The sequence below is a fragment of the Ictalurus punctatus genome, chromosome 27 (genome assembly GCF_001660625.3).
Source record: "Ictalurus punctatus breed USDA103 chromosome 27, Coco_2.0, whole genome shotgun sequence".
In the NCBI taxonomy this organism is placed as follows: Eukaryota; Metazoa; Chordata; class Actinopteri; order Siluriformes; family Ictaluridae; genus Ictalurus; species Ictalurus punctatus.
Genome location: NC_030442.2, coordinates 12,757,367 through 12,775,397, shown reverse-complemented (window position 1 = coordinate 12,775,397; position 18,031 = coordinate 12,757,367). Strand labels below are relative to the sequence as shown.

The window sequence follows — 18,031 nt, the reverse complement described above, 5'->3', positions numbered from 1 at the left end:
AAAGAGGGAGAGAAGCTGATGTTGACTCTTCAGAGAATCATCGCATTGCATTTCAATCAGTTCTAATTGCAGACTCTCTTCCACTTCTTCTGCATCCACCAGGAAGGGGGTCGAGAACAGCTTGATTTGTTTTTCAATGACAGAAAAATCTTGGAAATGCTGGTTGAATTCTGTCACGAGAGATGCAATCACAGACACATATTTCTCCTTTTTTAGCAGAAAGGTCAGCCTTTGGAAAAGCAGACTTGATTTCAGACAGCGCAGGGAAGTGTGCAGCATTAAAGCTTCGTAGTTGCGTCTCAAACAGGCGGAGCTTTACACAGAAGGCTTTCATGTGCGCATACAGGTGTGGCACCAGCTGTTCTTTGCCTTGTAGGTTCTTGTTCAGTGTATTCAGATGATGAGTAAGATCAACTAAAAATGCCAGGTCGGCTAGCCACAGAGGGTCACTCAGTTCATGAAGAGGTCGGCCCTTTTCTTTCATAAACTGATCGATTTCTGATCTCATCGAATAAAACCGCTGCAGCACATAGCCGCGGCTCAGCCAGCGCACCTCAGAGTGGTAGAGTACATCCCCGTATTCAGCATCCACTTCAGAAAGGAAAGCTTGAAATTCTCTGTGGTACAGTCCTCTAGCTCGAATTATGTTGACAGTTTTTACAACAGTGTTCATCACATCGCCCAGCTGGACAGTCTTGGCACACAGTGCTTCTTGGTGGATTATACAGTGCATCCTAAAAGCCTCACCTCCGCTCTCTTTTACCTTGGCGCACACCATCGATGCCATTCCTTTACGATCGCCCGTCATGGCCGGAGCTCCATCCGTTGTTACTCCACAGAGCTTGTCCCATTTAAGCCCCATCTTTTCAACTGCCTCTGACACAGCTTCAAAAACATTTCTACCCGTCGTTGTGCCTTTTAGGCTTATCATATCAAGCAGCTCCTCAGTGCAGCAAAAATTATCATCAACTCCCCGCAAAAAAAAAAAATCAACAGCTGCGCAGTGTCTGTAGCATCTGTGCTCTCATCGCATGCTATCGAGTAAAAATCAAAAGCACAAGCTTTGTCTCTCAGCTGAAGTTTCAAGTTAGCTGACAAGTCCTCGATTCTTCGCACCACTGTATTTCTGGATAAGCTCACGTTGTTGAAATCCTGCACTTTCTCCGGGCACATTATTTCTGTGACTTTGATGAGGCGCTGCTTTATGAAACCACCGTCTGAGAACGGTTTGTCGTGCTCGGCAATAAGTTTAGCGACTTCATAGCTTGCTGTTGTGGCGTTTTCCTGTATTTTGTTAGCACGAAAAAAACTGTTGTTGAGCTTGCAGGCTAGCCGCCATTTGCTTGACTTTCTGTGTTCGTTCGGCACCGGTGTACGATGTGTAGCTCTGATGTTTGGTTTCATAGTGCCGACGGACATTATAGTCTTTCATCACAGCAACATCTTCATTGCAAATCAAACAGACACACTTTCCATTGATTTCTTTGAAAAAATATTCATTTTCCCACCGTGTTTGAAATCTTCTACACTCACTGGCTATTTTTCGTTTTTTGGGTGCTGCCATTTATGGTGACTCGCGGTAAAAGTTTTTCTTTGCTTACTTTTGTTTAGTAGCGGTAACGGTTGAGAAGCACCGTTTCCATGGCTGGCTCCATCTAGTGTTGAAACTGAGAAGTGCAACAGAGTCGAGCTCAAGCTTCTTGTGTGGGCCATATTCAATTATATTTTCAGAATTTGCCGCGGGCCAATAAAAACTGGACCGCGGGCCGCAGTTGGCCCGCGGGCCGTAGTTTGGACACCCCTGGACTACAGCATTTGCTTCTGGAGTTTGCTGATATTTACTGAAACCTAACGGTGCAGTGCTTCCTGTGCCCCATGCTCATTTCTTTCTCCAAACATAGAGGCAAAAGAGTTTCATTTCTACTTCATCGGTCCACAGCACTTGTTTCCAAAATGCCTCAGGTTTATCTAGATATTGTTTTTCAATCATTAGATGCTTGCTATATTGCAAGTAACCTAACCTTACCCTAACCCTGGCTAAATTGGTAGTAAAGTTATAAGCAGAAGCTCTGAACTGCCTGATTACTTACTGTAAGAGGATACAGGTCAAGTCAGGATGCATATTTTAAATACTAAAAGTCACATCACCTGGACATAAGAAGATCCCAAACTTATCATTATCCCTAGTCACTTTCACATTTACTTCCCCTTGAATCTGTAGTGAAATGCATTCTATATGATTTCAAAATATTGCACTGATTTATAAAATTTGGTCTCAAATATATATATAATATATATATATATATATATATATTTAATATAATATAATATAATATAATATAATATATATATATCCATTAAAAAAAGAAGAATATCTCAATTTTTTTTCCTCAAAGAATATGATCATCACACTAGATATAATTTCAATGCTGGTTTTAAATAAGTAAAAGGATTTCAAATATAAGCATCCTGCTTCAGGGTTCTGCTTGTAGTGTTTTTGTAATTTTATTTAAGGCTTGAACAGATTATTCAACTGGTTTATGGGTTTTTAAAAATGCAAAAAGCTGGTTTGAATCTTTCTTAGAACTATCAATTGAAATAAACCAGAAAAAAATCAATCATGTCTGCCATCTAGTGGTCACGAGTAGATACGAGTTATTGCTCAGCATCTCCACCTCCCTCCCCGGAGATGTCAGAATGACGTTTCCGGAAACTGCTCTTGAAGTTTTCGTCAAAATGATCCAAATCATCCTCCCTGAAAATTCCCTGAAAAAAAAAGAATCACAGTCACACAAACTGCTGAAATTTCTAATTAAGAGATTGTGTGGTGTCTACCTTTGGCAGGTACCCCAACAGCTTTGTAGCATGGAGCTTGAGGAGCTTCAGTCGCTCCTCCTCGATGATCTGTCGGCGCAGAGTTTCTCTCTCCTGTTCCAAAGCTCGCTCTTCCGCCTCTCGTTCCTATACACAGATCACAGATGAACACATCCTTCTAAAATATCACACCTTCCTAGATATCTAAACTATATCAATAATCAGGTCTCATATCAGACAAGCCGGCATTACATCTCTGTAGGACTGTGGAAGCAACCTAGTAGCTTATCCATGATTGAAGTTTCACCTTATCAAGCAGGTACTTCTGCCTCCTCTCCTCTATTAGCTTCTCCACAGCATGTTTGTGCTCCTGCTGCTTCATGCGGCGCTTCTGAGCGTTCATCTGCTCAATGCGGTCGTCTTCAGCGAACTTGGCCAACATCGTGAACCTGAACGCTTCCTCTTCGTCCTTTTCGGCTTGACGGCGCAGCTGTTTGAAGGCCAGCTGTTCCTGGCACGTCTGCTGCAGCTCCAGCCTCTGACGGATTCTCCGCTCCATCTCTTCCTGTAGGGAAAAAAAATTTTTTTTTAAAGAACCTTTAGTGTCCTTTAGTAGGGCTACTTTACATTAGCATAACTGTTAAATTGACAAACTTGAGTGAACTGATACATGGCTTTGCTTTTTAGTAGAGTTGAAAGACTGATTCTCACGAGTTCTTTCTGTCTGGCAAACTCTTCCTGCTCCTCAAGATAGAGCTCCTCACGGACACGGTCCATCTCCTCACGATGCCTCTGTTCCACTTCCATCTTCTCAGCTAGCTAAAAAGGAAAACAAAGGATTTATCCAGAATTCATTCATCAATAATGTGCATTTCTAAACACAGAATGTTTACTGACAAGCTTGAGGATTAACATTTTGTGGTCTGTAATGTCCTAAGATTGAAATGTTAAGTTTTATTCAGAAGAGTCACACACCAACTTGTGAAGGCTCTCTTTAGCTGTCTCTCTCTGTCTAGCATTAGCCATCCTGTCCTCTTCTTTCCTCTCCTGGTATTTGGTGTACTCCAAAATGCGCCTGTTCTCCTCCTCCATTTTCTCTCGCTCCAGGCGCTTCCACTCTGCTTGCTGCCTTTTGAACTCCTGAATGTATCGCTGTGTGGCCGTGACCATTTCAAGCCGGAGCTCCTGCTTCCTGCGAAACAAAACACTCCCTATTAAAGTCAAACCCCACAAGCCCTACAATCCACAACAAAAATCTTCATATCTGATAATGTGCTAAACTAACTGCTAATCCGAGTGAACCAGCCAGTGAGAGAAGAATATTAAAAATGTATATCAGTTTATAGACAATCAAAATATTATCGTATTTGTTTAGAAAATAAACTAAACATCATCTCACATGCGATCCTCCTCATATATCTTCCGCACAATTTCATCCACCATGAGTTTCTCCTTGAGGAACTCCTCATAGGACTCCTGTCTCTTCCTCTCCTTCTCCTCCAGCTGCTTCTCCAGTTCCTGCTGATAGCGAACCAGTTCCTCATAGCGCCTCTGATCCTGCTTCTCCTGCTCTATGGCTGCTCGCTCCTGCTCACTCTTCCTACTGCGTGCAATATCAGCTTGCTCCTTCTGAAATACAACACGTCAGAATAAATAGGTCATGTCTACTATTTTAAACATTTCTTTCGTCTTTTAAGGACTTCTGATGTACTGTAGATCAGAAAGTTAGCACTCACCATGGCCTCACACCTCATGGCCTCCTTCTCAGCTATCTGTGCTGCTCTCGCTCTATTTACGTAAGCAGACTTGAGCTTTGCCTCTAACTCGCGAATCTCCACACTAGAAATGAATACAATGTAGGCAAAAGATAAATGAACTACACAGAATGACGACGAAATCCATGCTGTAGTTATTCACCACCGTGCACCTGTTTTCTTTGATGTGCTGCCTCATTTTCTCATCTCGAGTTTTCTCATAACTTATGCGGGCCAGTTCTTTTGCCATCCTCTCCTCCTGCTCCAATAGCTTCTCCTTGTACATCCTGTCCTGCTCTGCCTATGAAAACAAAGTGGGCTAAAGCCGACATTCAGAAAAAACATACAGTATGTACTGAACCCTCAAACACTGTAAAGAAAGACGACACCAAACCTTCAAGTAAGCTTCCTCCATTTGTCTCTCGTACTCCTCGTCTTGCATCGTGCGCAGATACTTTCTCATCTCGGCTCTCTCTTCATGCTTGAGATTGGCCTCAATCTGTTTCTCTTTGGTCACATATCTGTTCTGATCCTCACGTCTCTCCTCCTGTCGCCTGAATTCTGCAAGTGTACGCTCGTGCAAGCTGTGCGCCATGCTGCGCTGCTGGCTCATTTTGGCCTGGAAATTAATGCCAAAGTAAACCAAAGGCTTGTTCAAGTCAAGCCTTTCATAAATACAACAAATGAATTGGGTAATCCAATCCAGTGTTGCTTTGAAAAACCACTTTGGATTACTTGATCGTGGATAGCAAAACATGGGATTTTCAAATCCGGATCATTCTGATCTGGATTAAATTCTCTGAAAAACTGGGCCCTATTGTTACTGTTTGACTTTATCTAATCTAAATGCCTTTTTTTTTTTAATTATGAAAAATTATTTGGTGTAGAATAATCTAATGCCTTAATAACAGTAGTTTTATTTAACCAATTATTAAAGTACATTTCAATAAATAATTGAACCTTTCACAATTTTTTTTTTTAAATACATGAAATAAACATAACCTCATAACTAGATAATAAAACCAACACTATTCTCCTCAATTTAATTAAACTTCGGTTCAAATGGAAGACATGTACATTCAACTTTGATATACAATATTGTACTCTACATCAATAGTAGACATGGACTGCTTTAAATGGAAACTCCATAGACCATCTCATTACAGAACCACACCCAGTGTTTCCAGAATAGGCTGTAGATCCATCAGAATAAGATATATATATATATATATATATATATATATATATATATATATATATATATATATATATATATATATATATATACACACTGAAGATGAATTAATTCATATACATCTCTATTGCAAACAAAGTCTTATTGCTTGTGTTTATTCCTACATTGATTACAAAAACTCGAATTTTTTTTTATATAATCCAGATTACATGTAATCTGTTACTACTAAACTAAGCAACCTGTTATCACATGCACTAACGCCTTAGACTGCGCATGCGCAGGATAATCTTTGGTTGTTGTTGGTTTTTTCCATCGTTGGATTAATAAATAAAATTCGTGTTATTTCGCCTGCCTCGTTTAAAAAGTACCCCTGTTGTGGTGCCCTCTGCTAAATTCACAAAAATATACTTTGTTTACAGAGTGTTCATTCAGAGAAAAGTTGTTTAACTAGCTGTTAAATGTATATTATTTTTTTTATCCTCCAGGCTAAATATCGCCAAATATCGCGATGTTAAAAACGAGGGTTTAAAAAAAAAAAAAAATGTTAAGAAATGCTAACATCTAGGTAAACTACCTAGCATTTAAGATAGCCTGTCGTGAACGTTTGCATTCAATTCAAAGCTTATGTACCGGTTAATAATGAAATAATTATTCTTCCTACTCAGAAATAAAGGTGTTATTTACCATGCTAGCCGGAAGAATTGGTCACTCAAGTCAGTGCAGTCGTGTGTGGAGCAGAAACGTTTCGCTAAAGGTTCCAACAAACCGCCAGATACCTAACACCATTCTTACCCCCCAAATTTGTTTGTAAGTCGTTGCCATAGAAAACAAGAGTGTCCCTCCTTGCCAGCATACTCGATAGTAATTGGTCAGTACAAAAGTCTGTGTAGGGTTTTCATTGGTGTGAATAAATAGCGCCATATTTACACTGCTATTCATTTTCACTCCTTCTGAAGAGCTTCCAGAAAGCTCTTTTTGGTGTTTATGAACTGATTTACCAGGAATCCTTGTAAAGGGACGTGTGTTTATATTCTTAGATTTTGTTTTCTCTCATCAACGAGTGAGGTACATTTTCTTAAATAACACTTAAAAGAAAACCACATATGATGAAACCAACCAAACCATCCCTGCTGGGAACCCCCCCCGCAAAAACAAACAAACAAACAAACAAACAAAAAAAAACAATAGAAACCATCACAGAAATGTAAATATTTTTGTGAGGGAAATTATTCATTTTTACTTTGTAATAGTTTTGTTCTTGTTCTGTTTCTTTTCATCAGAGGATAACACCTAAGAAGTCCATGTCATGTGACTTACATTACTACATAATGTTTATCTGCATACAGAGACACAAACATGTTCTTCTGTTCAAGTTTCATTTGTACATCTTCTAAGATCCTGAAACAAAGCCTGTTTGAACGGTCTCAAATTGCTTCTTATCGGTACACAGAAGTGTCATGCTCTGCGTTTCATATATATTGTAGTGGTTCGGCACAAGCACTTCAGAGCTCTCTCATTATTCTATCCTGCTTTTATTCTATCCTGTATTAACCATCTTTCCATAATAAACCTTTTTCATTAATTTTTTTTTTTTTTTTTTTTTACCTTTAGAGGATGAGTCTGCGAGTGTTGTCTAATTTCACAACAATTGGCGTCTCCTGGCTGGGAGGCGCGAGTCTTTTCAGCTTTTCTAGATAATTAGCAAACCGGAGGACGCTTGAGGAAATTTTCACCCTGAAGCCTGTGTTGACATGCAGGCAGTTTGCCTTTTGTTGTGCAGAGTGAAAGACCTATGCATCCTTACCACTGACTGGTAGGAATCATCAAGAATTTAGAATTAGAATTTTATGAAGCCATTGTGTATTGCGGTCTGTGTGGAAGGGAGTCAATGATATAAGGAATGCGTGTATTGCGTTGAGAGTAGTTATCATATTTTGTAATGATAAAATGGGGGAAATGTGAGGGAAATCATTCATTTTTACTTTGTAATAGTTTTGTTCTTGTTCCGTTTCATTCTCATCAGAGGATAACACCTAAGAAGGTCATGTCATGCCACTTAGGTCAGTACAGAATGTCTAAGACCCTGAAACAAAGCCTGTTTGAACTGCCTCAAACCGCTTCATAACAGTACACAGAAGTGTGTCATGCTCTGCGTTTCATATTTATAGTAGTGGTTCAGCACAAACGCTTCAGAGCGCTCTCATTATCCTATCCTGCTTTATTCTGTCCTGTATTAACCATCTTTCTGTAATAAACCTTTTTTTACCTTAAGAGGACAAGTCTGCAAGTGTTGTCTAATTTCCACGACACTCGCAAATCTCATTCATTCATTGGTCAGAACTGTGGTGATGGACAAGATAAACCTACTGTATGCCACATTCACAGAAATCACAAAAATTAGCCAAGCATGGAGAATTTTGGCTCAGTTTACTAGCCCCAAACAAATAGCATGTTTGGTTAATTTCCTGCTATTGATTCAGAGTCAAAACATTTTCAGTCTGTTTTAGCTTTCACTTGAAACTGGGCCAAGACCATCCCGAGACCAAACATTGCTATTCTCACCTGCCTAAAGAACAGCAGAGAGTGAGAAAACAGGGTTTTATTTAAACCAACAAAACACTAACAAACGAACAAAATCCGGCCATGTGCCCTAAGTTCCCTGGGATAGGCTCCAGGCTCCTCCGTGACCCTGTGTAAGATAAATGTTATGGAAAATGGATGGATGGAAACACTGCAGTTCTAACAATGCTCTCAGTACAGATTGTTCGTGGTTCTATGCTGACTGGTGTTAATCAAGGAAAACCAACTATGAGTTGGAGAGGCAGCTAAAAGTATAACAAAATGCCTGAATGTAATAAGATACTGGCTCTTCAACTGAGGAATTACACTGCTGAACTATTCTATATAAGCATAAACAGACAATAAATAAAGAAATTCAGGCAGTAATAATAATTTTCTTAGTTTCCTGTTTACAATTTTTGAAATGTATTTTTCTGAATAATCAGAGTTTACATTGGAGGATGTTAATTGTATGTAAACAAATGTTCCAAAATCACAAATGATACAGACACTCTCATAAAATGGTATTTATTCTTTATTACTTTTTGTACAAATACTCCCTCATTTCCTATTTTTTTTTGACATACAGATAAAAATGATAGTACACTTAAATTTCTCTGACTATAATACATGCTTCAGTTTTGACACTATACACAATGACAATCGTAAGTATACCTGAACATTTTGCGATGTTCTGGACATTTAATTACATCCACAGCACGGGTAGAAATACTAGGCCTGGTTGGAAAAACTACTGATCAGTAAGCCTATCCTTTCTTAAAGGCTATTTGTTGAGATGCTGGGTCTGTAAGCAGAAGACAAAAACTACAGCTCATCTTAAAAGCCAAACTAGAGCTACAAGGTAATGCCACAGTCCGTATGGAAGCAATATTACACTATTTCTGACATAGGTTATAAAAAAAGTTATTCATAACAAAATTCAAGTTCATTTTTATATCAATATCAAAAGTGCATCAAAGATTGATCTAAAAAGGAAATTAGGAAATCATCCTCTCAAAGAGTAGAGAATCATTCTTGAATAACAAACATAACCCTGCTAGGGCAAAAATTTATGTATTATTGTTTCAGAATACCACAAGAGGACATTAGTGAAAAAAAAATCCAAAACGTTTTTTTCATTTTCATACCAATAAATTATTACCACTGAAAATAAAACAAGGAGCTAGTTTACACCAGTGCCTAATATTACATCTTAAATCTGTCAACATCATTACAAAATGCTAGCCAGCTCTTGTGCGGACCTCTGCTTTTCAATTCCCTACTTTCTATTTTTTCCAAGATTTATTTATTTATTATTTTTTTTTAAAAATCTTTTTTTAGAAAAAGCACCAAGAAACATGGCTGCTGTGGAGAGTCACAGCCCTTTGAGGTTTCTCTTGTATACTGTATCTTTGCAAAAGGAGATTAATTTGGCATAAGATCAGATGTGATGAGTCAGTTCGCATGTAAAAGTTCATGTTTTAAGAAGCCGTTCTCTTTAAGTCTTTATATGCAATCCCACTGCGACTGGTCATCAGTTATAGAGGCTTGTCTTTGATGCAAGGGCTCAGTAAGCAGTGCAGGCCAGGTGAAAGGTGGTGCAGTGTTTTTTTTTTTAACAGAATGAGCAACAGACTGTCCAGTGCACTGAGCAAATCCCTTATTTTCTTTCTGTCTTTTTACCCAGTCTCATGTTTCTTGCTTTGACGCTTTGCTCACTTTCTTTTCCTCTTATTATTTACGTACCTACCGCTCTCATTTATATATATCCTCTCTCGATCTCTTTTTCTTTCTCTTCCTCCACTCCGATCCAGACACGTGTAGTGTTGTACTGGGACGCTCCCTGAGAGTTGGGCTAGATTAAGCCCTGTGGGCAGCTTGCGTTATCGCTCCTCTGCTACTTTCCCGTTGGCCTCGTTTTCTGCCTCCTCCCTGGGTTTCTGTCTCTGGAAAAAACCCAGCTGGGGAAACAGAAATAGCTGGGATTTACCATGACACATACCACAAGCCAAACTTCCACCAGACAAAAAACATTTAATTTACTTGTAGGGAGTTGTTTCAGTTATACTGTAGTGCAATAACAAATTATGACATTTTATTAGTATTATAAGGTTATATCTGGGTTAAGAATGAAGGGGAGATAGGATGCTATAACACTGAACATAGGCCTAAATAGAAAATTTCCACATAAGTATCGATGCAAACAAAATATTTTAAAAAATCACATCCTGTTACCCTCCCCAGGAGTGGTCGACTAACAAAGATCACTCCGAGAGCAAGACATTTAATAGTCCACGAGGTCACAAAGGAACCCATGGTAACTTCTAAACAACTAAAGGCCTCTCTCACATTGGCTAATGTTTGAGTCCACCATTAGGAGAACACTGAACAACAATGGTATGCATGGCAGGGTTGCTAGGAGAAAGCCAATGCTCTCCAAAAAGAACACTGTTGCCCAACTGCATTTACCAGAAGACTTAGCATAATAACATTATTCCATCTGTGAAACATGGTTGTGGTAGTATCATGGTTTGGGCCTATTTTGCTGCATCTGGGCCAGGATGACTTGCCATCATTGATGGACCAATTAATTCTGAAGTATTTTTGTAAAGGAAAATCAGTCAGGTACGATATCTGTTCATGAAATGAATCTCAAGCGAAAGTGGGTCATGCAAATCAACAACCCTAAGCACACAAGTTGCTCTACCAAAGAATGGTGAAAGAAGGAGAAAGTTAATGTTTTAGAATGGCCGAGTCAAAGTCCTGACCTTAATCCAATAGAAAACTGAAGCAAGCAGTTAATTGAGAAAACCCACCAACATCCCAGTTGAAGCTGTTCTGTACTGAGGAATGGGCTAAGTGTGTATGTCCACTAATATTGGCACCCTTCGTAAATATAAGCAAAGAAATGGTCTTTATTGTTTAACTTTTTGATATTTTGTTCAAAAAATTCCCAAAAATACTCTGCTCTAATACTGGGATTGATAGATAGATAAATAAATAGATAGATAGATAGATAGATAGATAGATAGATAGATGACTGTGATATAATCGTTACCTTCCATAGAGCTAAAATGAGGAGGGAGAGTAGCAATAGTCCTCCTAGTGTACTCCCAATAATAATCCAGATGGGAACGCGATAATCTTCCTCCTTCCTCACTTCCAGAATAATCTAAAAAAATGCAGTTATACATGATTAAGTTGTTGTACATATAAACTTTTCATCTAAAATTAGGTTAAATATATCAGCATTCCTCAGTTCCGGTACAGGAGGGCAGCACATTATTTTGATTTACCTGCTCAAATACACCTGATTCAACTCACTACTCTGCGATTAACTCATACAATTAGATCGGCTTTACTGTACAGCCTTCTCACTTCATGCCATATAAATGAGGGATTTTATTAACAGTTAAACTCCTAGAATGTCCTTTATTATAGGATTTACTGTAGTTACTGAATGATTTATAGTAGTAACTGAATAATATTCTTCAGGAGGAAATAATCAGAAAGGGGTTTAAGGGGTAAGAAATGTCAATGATTAAATGTTTTTGGTGTGTTTAAAGAAAACTTGTTAATTTGCTGATTTTTGCATGTGCTGCATTCTCCTGGAGTGTCCATAGATGGCAGAAGAGTTCAGTGTGAGGAATAAGAACTGCAAGGAGGTCTGCTGGTCCTTTCGGTCCTTTGGCTCCAGGTTACTGGTGTTCACTGAAAAACTTCCACCGTTTGAGCTGTTAAAAGGACGTCTGCTGCCCAGACTGATTAGTGTTACTATACCATGTTAAAACATCTGCGCTTAGCCACTCAGGTCTGTACTTTCACATTTGAAATGAGGTACTTTTTAGATTTCTAAATACTTTTAAATACTTCAATGATGAGTGTAGAACACAATTACAATCACAAAGGTTTTGCTGACTAAGATAACATTCAATTTCATTCAGTCATCCAGTGTTCAGTTCAGTCAGGAGTCATTAACTGGTGTACTGCAGACACAGCAAAGTAGTTCAATGGATTAAACTGAGTACTTGGAAAATACTGGAGCAAAAATACTGGAAAAACAAAACAAAACTGGCTCAAAACTGAGGTTCAGTAACTTTAGTTTTCTTAACATGAATCAAATCTGCTTCTCCTCTGTTGTGGCTAATCCAATACATGCATTCATGTAAATAATTAGCTGAAGGCAGCTCATCACTCCAGAGACTAGCTACAGCACTAGAGACATTATGTCAGAAAGGGAACTTTCAAATCCGATGTCTCATCTATTTGGACTCTGTGGTGAGATGCAAAAGTGGTAATGTGTATTGCCCCTATGAAACAAAACATAACCACTTCAAATCATCTAATTTATAGCCATAAACTAATCATTAATGGTTAAGCATTAAAAGGATTTCAGTCATGATTAGCTGCATATCTGGATCTTTGTAAGTAAGGAATTTTATGTCACTGGACATTCATAATTTATTTTGAAAACCCCTGGCCTAGATATGACATTCACAGTACTACAGTATGTACAAGGAAAATATGTAAAAGAACAAATTAAAAAAATAAATAAATAAATAACCTACCATACACTACTATATTAGTTAGCAAAATATTAAACACTAACTATATGCCAATGAAAGCCACCTACTCTTACACTAAGATCAACTACATCCTGAATTCATTCCCTGATTTTTTTTTTTATTATGTGACCTAAATCGGTGTGTTTATACATTCTCATGGCCCAAGTGTATGTGGGGTAATGTGCAGTTTCCTGTCTACGTGGACATGAGGATGTGACTCACATGTCTGATGGGCCTCTCCTCCTGAAGGAACATGGGACTGGCCTGGCTCAGCTCCACCGAGGCTGTCGTCACCAGCTCCAGTGTTTTAAACTTCAGCTGGACATGACAGGACAAACACAGTCAATTCTATGGGATATACTTCTTCTGATGAGATATACAGGGAAGAGAATCAGGAAGAACGCATTGAAAGCAAAGAAGATAAAAGCAAAGATATGGAGTCTTTCTAATAGACAGTTCTATACATGTGTGGGGTTTTTTCTCTCTCTTATTTCTAGACAATTCTGTGTGATTACAAAAAAAGCCCTACTACTACAGTGTTCTTTCATACAAAGTGCTTCTAAGTTTACAGACAAGACCCCTATATAACTGAATGGTAGGTTCCACTTACTTCATGGAGAGAGTCAACACGCAGAGATCCACTGATTCTCACGTCGACTTCTCTATAGGAGCTTAAATTCACATTGCATTGAATTGGCACAGCCAGAGAGTTGGTATAATTCTACAAACACACACACACACACACACTGTTCACAAACACCCTTACTTGCAAATCAACTTCAGCTGCTTGTGGCAAGATTATGGTTGGTCAAAAACCCACTTCTCTGTCATGACGAGACACACTTCATTACAAAACCCCTTCCAGTGATATTAAGGCATTGTTAACTTAATGAATCCGGTTAATAACACTGGTTAAAGATTTTTATGCCAACATTTTAAAGGATAAACCACTGTACTGGAGACTTTCTGTCTTACGTAAAGCAAGCAATCTGGCATGCTAGATGACCAAATGTTCAATCTGCTTGCCACAAATACTGATTAAATAGCACTGACATCACAAGATAGACTTTTAAAAATTCAGTAAAGCACCAAAGGCAGCAGTATAAAAAGATCAGTGTGGTTTTAGATGCACTGTGTGATATTAATCACAGAATTACAGCACGAAATGAGATGAAACAGCGTTACCAGGCGAGAGACACGACTCAGGTCCTCTGGTGATGCTCGACTGTGTGCTATGTGTTGAGGGGGAATGCAGTGAGTCCCATCTACCTAATGGCAGAACACAACTCATCACTTCACCAGAATAGGCATACTGTATGTTATTTTATTTTGAATTATTTCAAACAGCAAATGAAATCAGTAAGAACATAAAGTAAGATAGTGGCAATATACAGATTGACGCAGTGGTGGACAAATCATAAATGTATTAGCAAGCCCACTGGGCAAGTAAAATCTGTTGCCCAGCATGTTTTTGTTGCCCAGAAACCTAACTGACTAGACTAAAAAATCGGTAGCTAATGTAATGAAAGAATTGACAAACTAGTTAGCTATTTAAGTGTATTAATATACTAGACTAAGGGAAATTAACAAGTATATGATCTTTACCCTGTTATAACTAATTTGCTAATGTAGCACAACACGTTTTCAGTCTTGACAAAAAAAAATCTCAGCTAAAAGTCATTGGCTAAAGTTTGAGTTATGAGATGTGGTGTTCTGTACTCGCATCACACATACGTAAAATATAGTCTGGCTAGCGTCTTTATGTCGACATTTTTAACCTTATAGCAGAGTTTTATGACAGGTGGGGTTACACTTTATCTTGCTTGGTGTTTTTTTTTTGGACTTTTCAACATTTTCTCCCCAATTTGGTCAACTGCCAAATCCCACTTAACACCGAGCTCTCCTTTATCATGTGGGACTGCATTAAAAACAGGCATGATTCTGTAAAGCAAATCACTGCGTGGGCTCAGAAACACCTCCAGAACTCACTGTCTGTGAACACAGTTCGCCATGCCATCCACAAATGCAGGTTAAAGCTCTATCATGCAAAGAAGAAGCCATATGTGAACATGATCCAGAAACACTGCCGTCTTCTCTGGGCCAAAGCTCATTTAAAATGGACTGAGGCAAAGTGGAAAACTGTTCTGTGGTCAGACGGATTGAAATTTGAAATTCTTTTTGGAAACCATGGACGCGGTGTCCTCTAAACTAAAGAAGACTAAAGAGGAGAGGGACCATACGGCTTTTAAAAAATTGTTTTTTATCAGCGCTCAATTCAAAAGCCTGCATGGTATGGGGGTGCATTAGTGCCTTTGGACTGGGCAGCGTGCACATCTGGAAAGGCACCATCAACGCTGAAAGGCATATACAGGTTTTAGAGAAATATATGCTTCCAACCAGATTCCATCCCATCTTTAATTCAGAGAGACTCTACCTCTTTAAGATGCTCTTTTTCTTTTATTATACCCAATCGTGTTACTGACCTGTTGCCAATTCACCTAATTAGTTACAAGATTTTCCTTCAGCTGTTTCTTTTTAGTAACACTTACTTTTCCAGCCTTGTTGCCCCTTCCCAACTTTTTTGAGACATGTTGTGATCATCAAATTCAATATTTTTTCTTAAAACGGTACATTTCCTCAGTTTAAACATTTGATTTGTTTGCTATGTTCTATTGTGAATAACATATGGGTTTATGAGATTTGCAAATCAATGCCTTTTGCTTTAATTTACATTTATTTACATTTTACACAGCATGACAACTTTTTTGGAATTGGGTTTGTAGGAATCAAAAAGCTAATAGCCTGGACACAACATCTACTTGTCGTGGGCTCCTGCACTGCTTTTTTATCCACCCCTGTTACCCATTACTTTGACCTTGTATGCATTTGGTAGAAAAAACCCTGAACATATTCTCAGAAACCCCCACTGGTGACTTTACACCTCTCATGTTTACATTTAAATTCCTTTTGGGATCTTTCTGCATTCCTTAAGACTAATGGTCTGATAATTCTTCAGCTTGCTATATATTTCTCACCTGGTCTATGTGAAAGTGCTGGATCTGTAGGAAGCGATTCCCATTTTTCGTCACTTCTGGGATCATAATGTTGAGCTGTAGATTGCTTATCGGGAAGTAGCCCAGGTTCTGGATCTGAACAGCACAGAATTTTTTAAATCAGAACAGACGATTTCCCCCCCTTATTTTACCTAATCTCACTTTGTCTGTAGTAATCTGAGAAAGAGCTGGGTGAGTTGGGCTCACTTGGAAAGTAAAGTTGAACGGTGGACGGAGGTTTTCTGCCTTCTCCAGAGCAAGGTTGGCTTTGATCTCCCAGTGTGATGGATTGGAATCTCTACAGAGACAAACAGATACAATTTAATTTCTCACACAGGCCACTTGGTATTGATTTAGATTTACAGATGAACACACACACACATACTCTGACTGACCTTGTGAAGAGCAAGTCAGCCTCATATCTCAGCATGTAGAAAATGTCGTTAATGTTGTCTTGTAAAGCTACTTCCTCTCCATCACTGTAGAGAGACAATGATGAGGAATAAGAAGTGCTCAAGTTACTCTTCCCTTCTCCCTTAATATTTGTTATTTTCACATTTCTCCAAAGTACGAATGCTTGTTCGTGACCAGTTTGGATACGTTCGTTCACAGTTACAGCCATTACTACAGACTGGGAGTGATGCCAGACTGAGATGTTTTAGCAAAACAGGCTCTGGGAACAGGCAAGTGACACTTAGTCACATATGGAAATTCTTTAAGTTTTTAAGGTTTGTCACAATGATGCGCGAGAAGCCTTTCTCTTGCTCTCCCCTCCCTCTCTCTCTCTCTCTCTCTCTCTTTCTCTCTCTCAAACAAGTCTTCCTACGCATTAGTAAAATTTTAAAGAACGTCATGCTTAGATTCTTTCTGAATTTTTGATGTTTCAAGCTTTATAAAATAATTATACTTGGAATCTTTTTGAAATGGAAATGTTCTGTTGTAGGGTTTTATACAAAACATTTAAAGGGCTCCCCAGAGGGACAAACTGAAAAAAAAAAAGGTTTAGGGTGGTAGAGCTTGTTTTTTTTTTTTTTTTACGCTTATGAATGTATGTTATGATGATTATACTATGGGTTTTCTAGCATAGCATCTGATTCCCTACTGACAGCCATCATCAATATAGTTTTTAAAAAACAAAATTAAATATAGAATCATGGCTGTCAAGAGATCACATGCTAAGAAACCCCACAAGAAACAAAGAGTTCCATCTACAAGCCTAATGTTTCTTTAAAGAAACCAATTGAAGTCTCAGGTAGAACCCGTTAAGAAAGCTAAGAATCCTTAACTATCCAAATTAACCCTTTTTTCCCCTAAGAATAAAGGATTGAAATCCTTGTGTTCAGTAACTGTACACCAGTCATCCATCTGTATTTGCAGGCAATGCTTAATTTTTCTGCTGTGATCTGTGATGCAAAATAGACACAACCGTTCATGGGAAGATGAAGAAGAAAGCGCTGACAAATGCTCAAAGCATCAGACCACACAATTGTAATTTGGAAAAGGCTATAAATAGCACAGTCTCATTTTAGAAGAACTGATTGCAAAGATCTTGGACATGTTTTGGGGGGTCTTGGGCAAGTCTAGAAGAGTATGATTCATAATGATGTCAGATTTAATAAAACAGAAGTTGGTTTTGGTTTACTGGGAAGTAAGATGATATTCTGAAGCTGTAGCAATTTGACTAATGCTGCTTCCGGGGGGTCAAAGAGTCAGAATAACCCAAGACCCATATAGCTAGCATTCTCTATTAGCCAATAACATAATTCAAAATTTGGCAGTGCCAAACCACCTATTTCCTTAAGTCTCTGTAATTTTCAGAAATGGATATCCTAGACCTTTCCAAATAAGACATTACCAAAAAGCAGGCATGAAGGAGATAATAGAGAAAGCCTGGAAATGTCTGGAAACAATAGTTTTGTGAGTGATCTACACATACCTACATAAACTATGTAATTGGTCATTTGTATTCAATGGTGGTATGATATGATATGTCTGATTAAATAATTACTATATTCTTTGTTTAAAAAAAACAAAAAACAAACAAACAAACAAACAAAAACAAGTACTGCACTAGACAGTACAAAAGGGCAC

At 38.4% G+C, this 18,031-nt stretch overlaps 2 protein-coding genes across 3 annotated transcripts in view; both read right to left on the bottom strand.

Moving 5' to 3' along the window:
• Positions 1-2,480: 2,480 nt before the first annotated feature.
• Positions 2,481-7,554, bottom strand: mns1 (meiosis-specific nuclear structural 1). Of its 2 annotated transcripts, none has more exons than XM_017458351.3 (10): positions 7,369-7,554; positions 4,963-5,187; positions 4,742-4,869; positions 4,551-4,653; positions 4,214-4,443; positions 3,790-4,006; positions 3,526-3,633; positions 3,122-3,379; positions 2,836-2,961; positions 2,481-2,766 (listed from the first exon to the last, which is right to left on the bottom strand). In XM_017458351.3, exons 2-10 carry the CDS (start codon positions 5,179-5,181, stop codon positions 2,656-2,658), a joined length of 1,500 nt encoding a protein of 499 aa, XP_017313840.1. In that variant the 5' UTR covers positions 5,182-5,187; positions 7,369-7,554; the 3' UTR covers positions 2,481-2,655. The 2 variants fall into 2 exon arrangements, with proteins under 2 accessions (XP_017313840.1, XP_017313838.1); XM_017458349.2 differs by lacking the exon at positions 7,369-7,554 and adding an exon at positions 6,448-6,597.
• A 1,273-nt stretch (positions 7,555-8,827) lies between these two features.
• itga11a (integrin, alpha 11a) overlaps positions 8,828-18,031 on the bottom strand; it is a 56,532-nt gene continuing 47,328 nt past the window's right edge. The window contains exons 23-30 of the mRNA XM_017458307.3: positions 16,336-16,419; positions 16,148-16,238; positions 15,923-16,036; positions 14,073-14,156; positions 13,498-13,608; positions 13,110-13,205; positions 11,381-11,494; positions 8,828-10,283 (exon numbers count right to left, since the gene is read on the bottom strand). Coding sequence (XP_017313796.1) covers positions 10,206-10,283; positions 11,381-11,494; positions 13,110-13,205; positions 13,498-13,608; positions 14,073-14,156; positions 15,923-16,036; positions 16,148-16,238; positions 16,336-16,419 — 772 coding nt within the window. The 3' untranslated portion in view covers positions 8,828-10,205. The remainder of the gene's footprint in view (positions 10,284-11,380; positions 11,495-13,109; positions 13,206-13,497; positions 13,609-14,072; positions 14,157-15,922; positions 16,037-16,147; positions 16,239-16,335; positions 16,420-18,031) is intronic.

What these genes read in the sequence shown, in the direction of transcription:
- mns1 (XM_017458349.2), bottom strand. An exon ending in CAGCACATCAAAGAAAACAG is followed by an intron (nt 4,654 to 4,741) that starts GTGCACGGTGGT and finishes ATTCATTTCTAG; the next exon opens with TGTGGAGATTCGCGAGTTAG. An exon ending in CCATGAGGTGTGAGGCCATG is followed by an intron (nt 4,444 to 4,550) that starts GTGAGTGCTAAC and finishes GTTGTATTTCAG; the next exon opens with AAGGAGCAAGCTGATATTGC.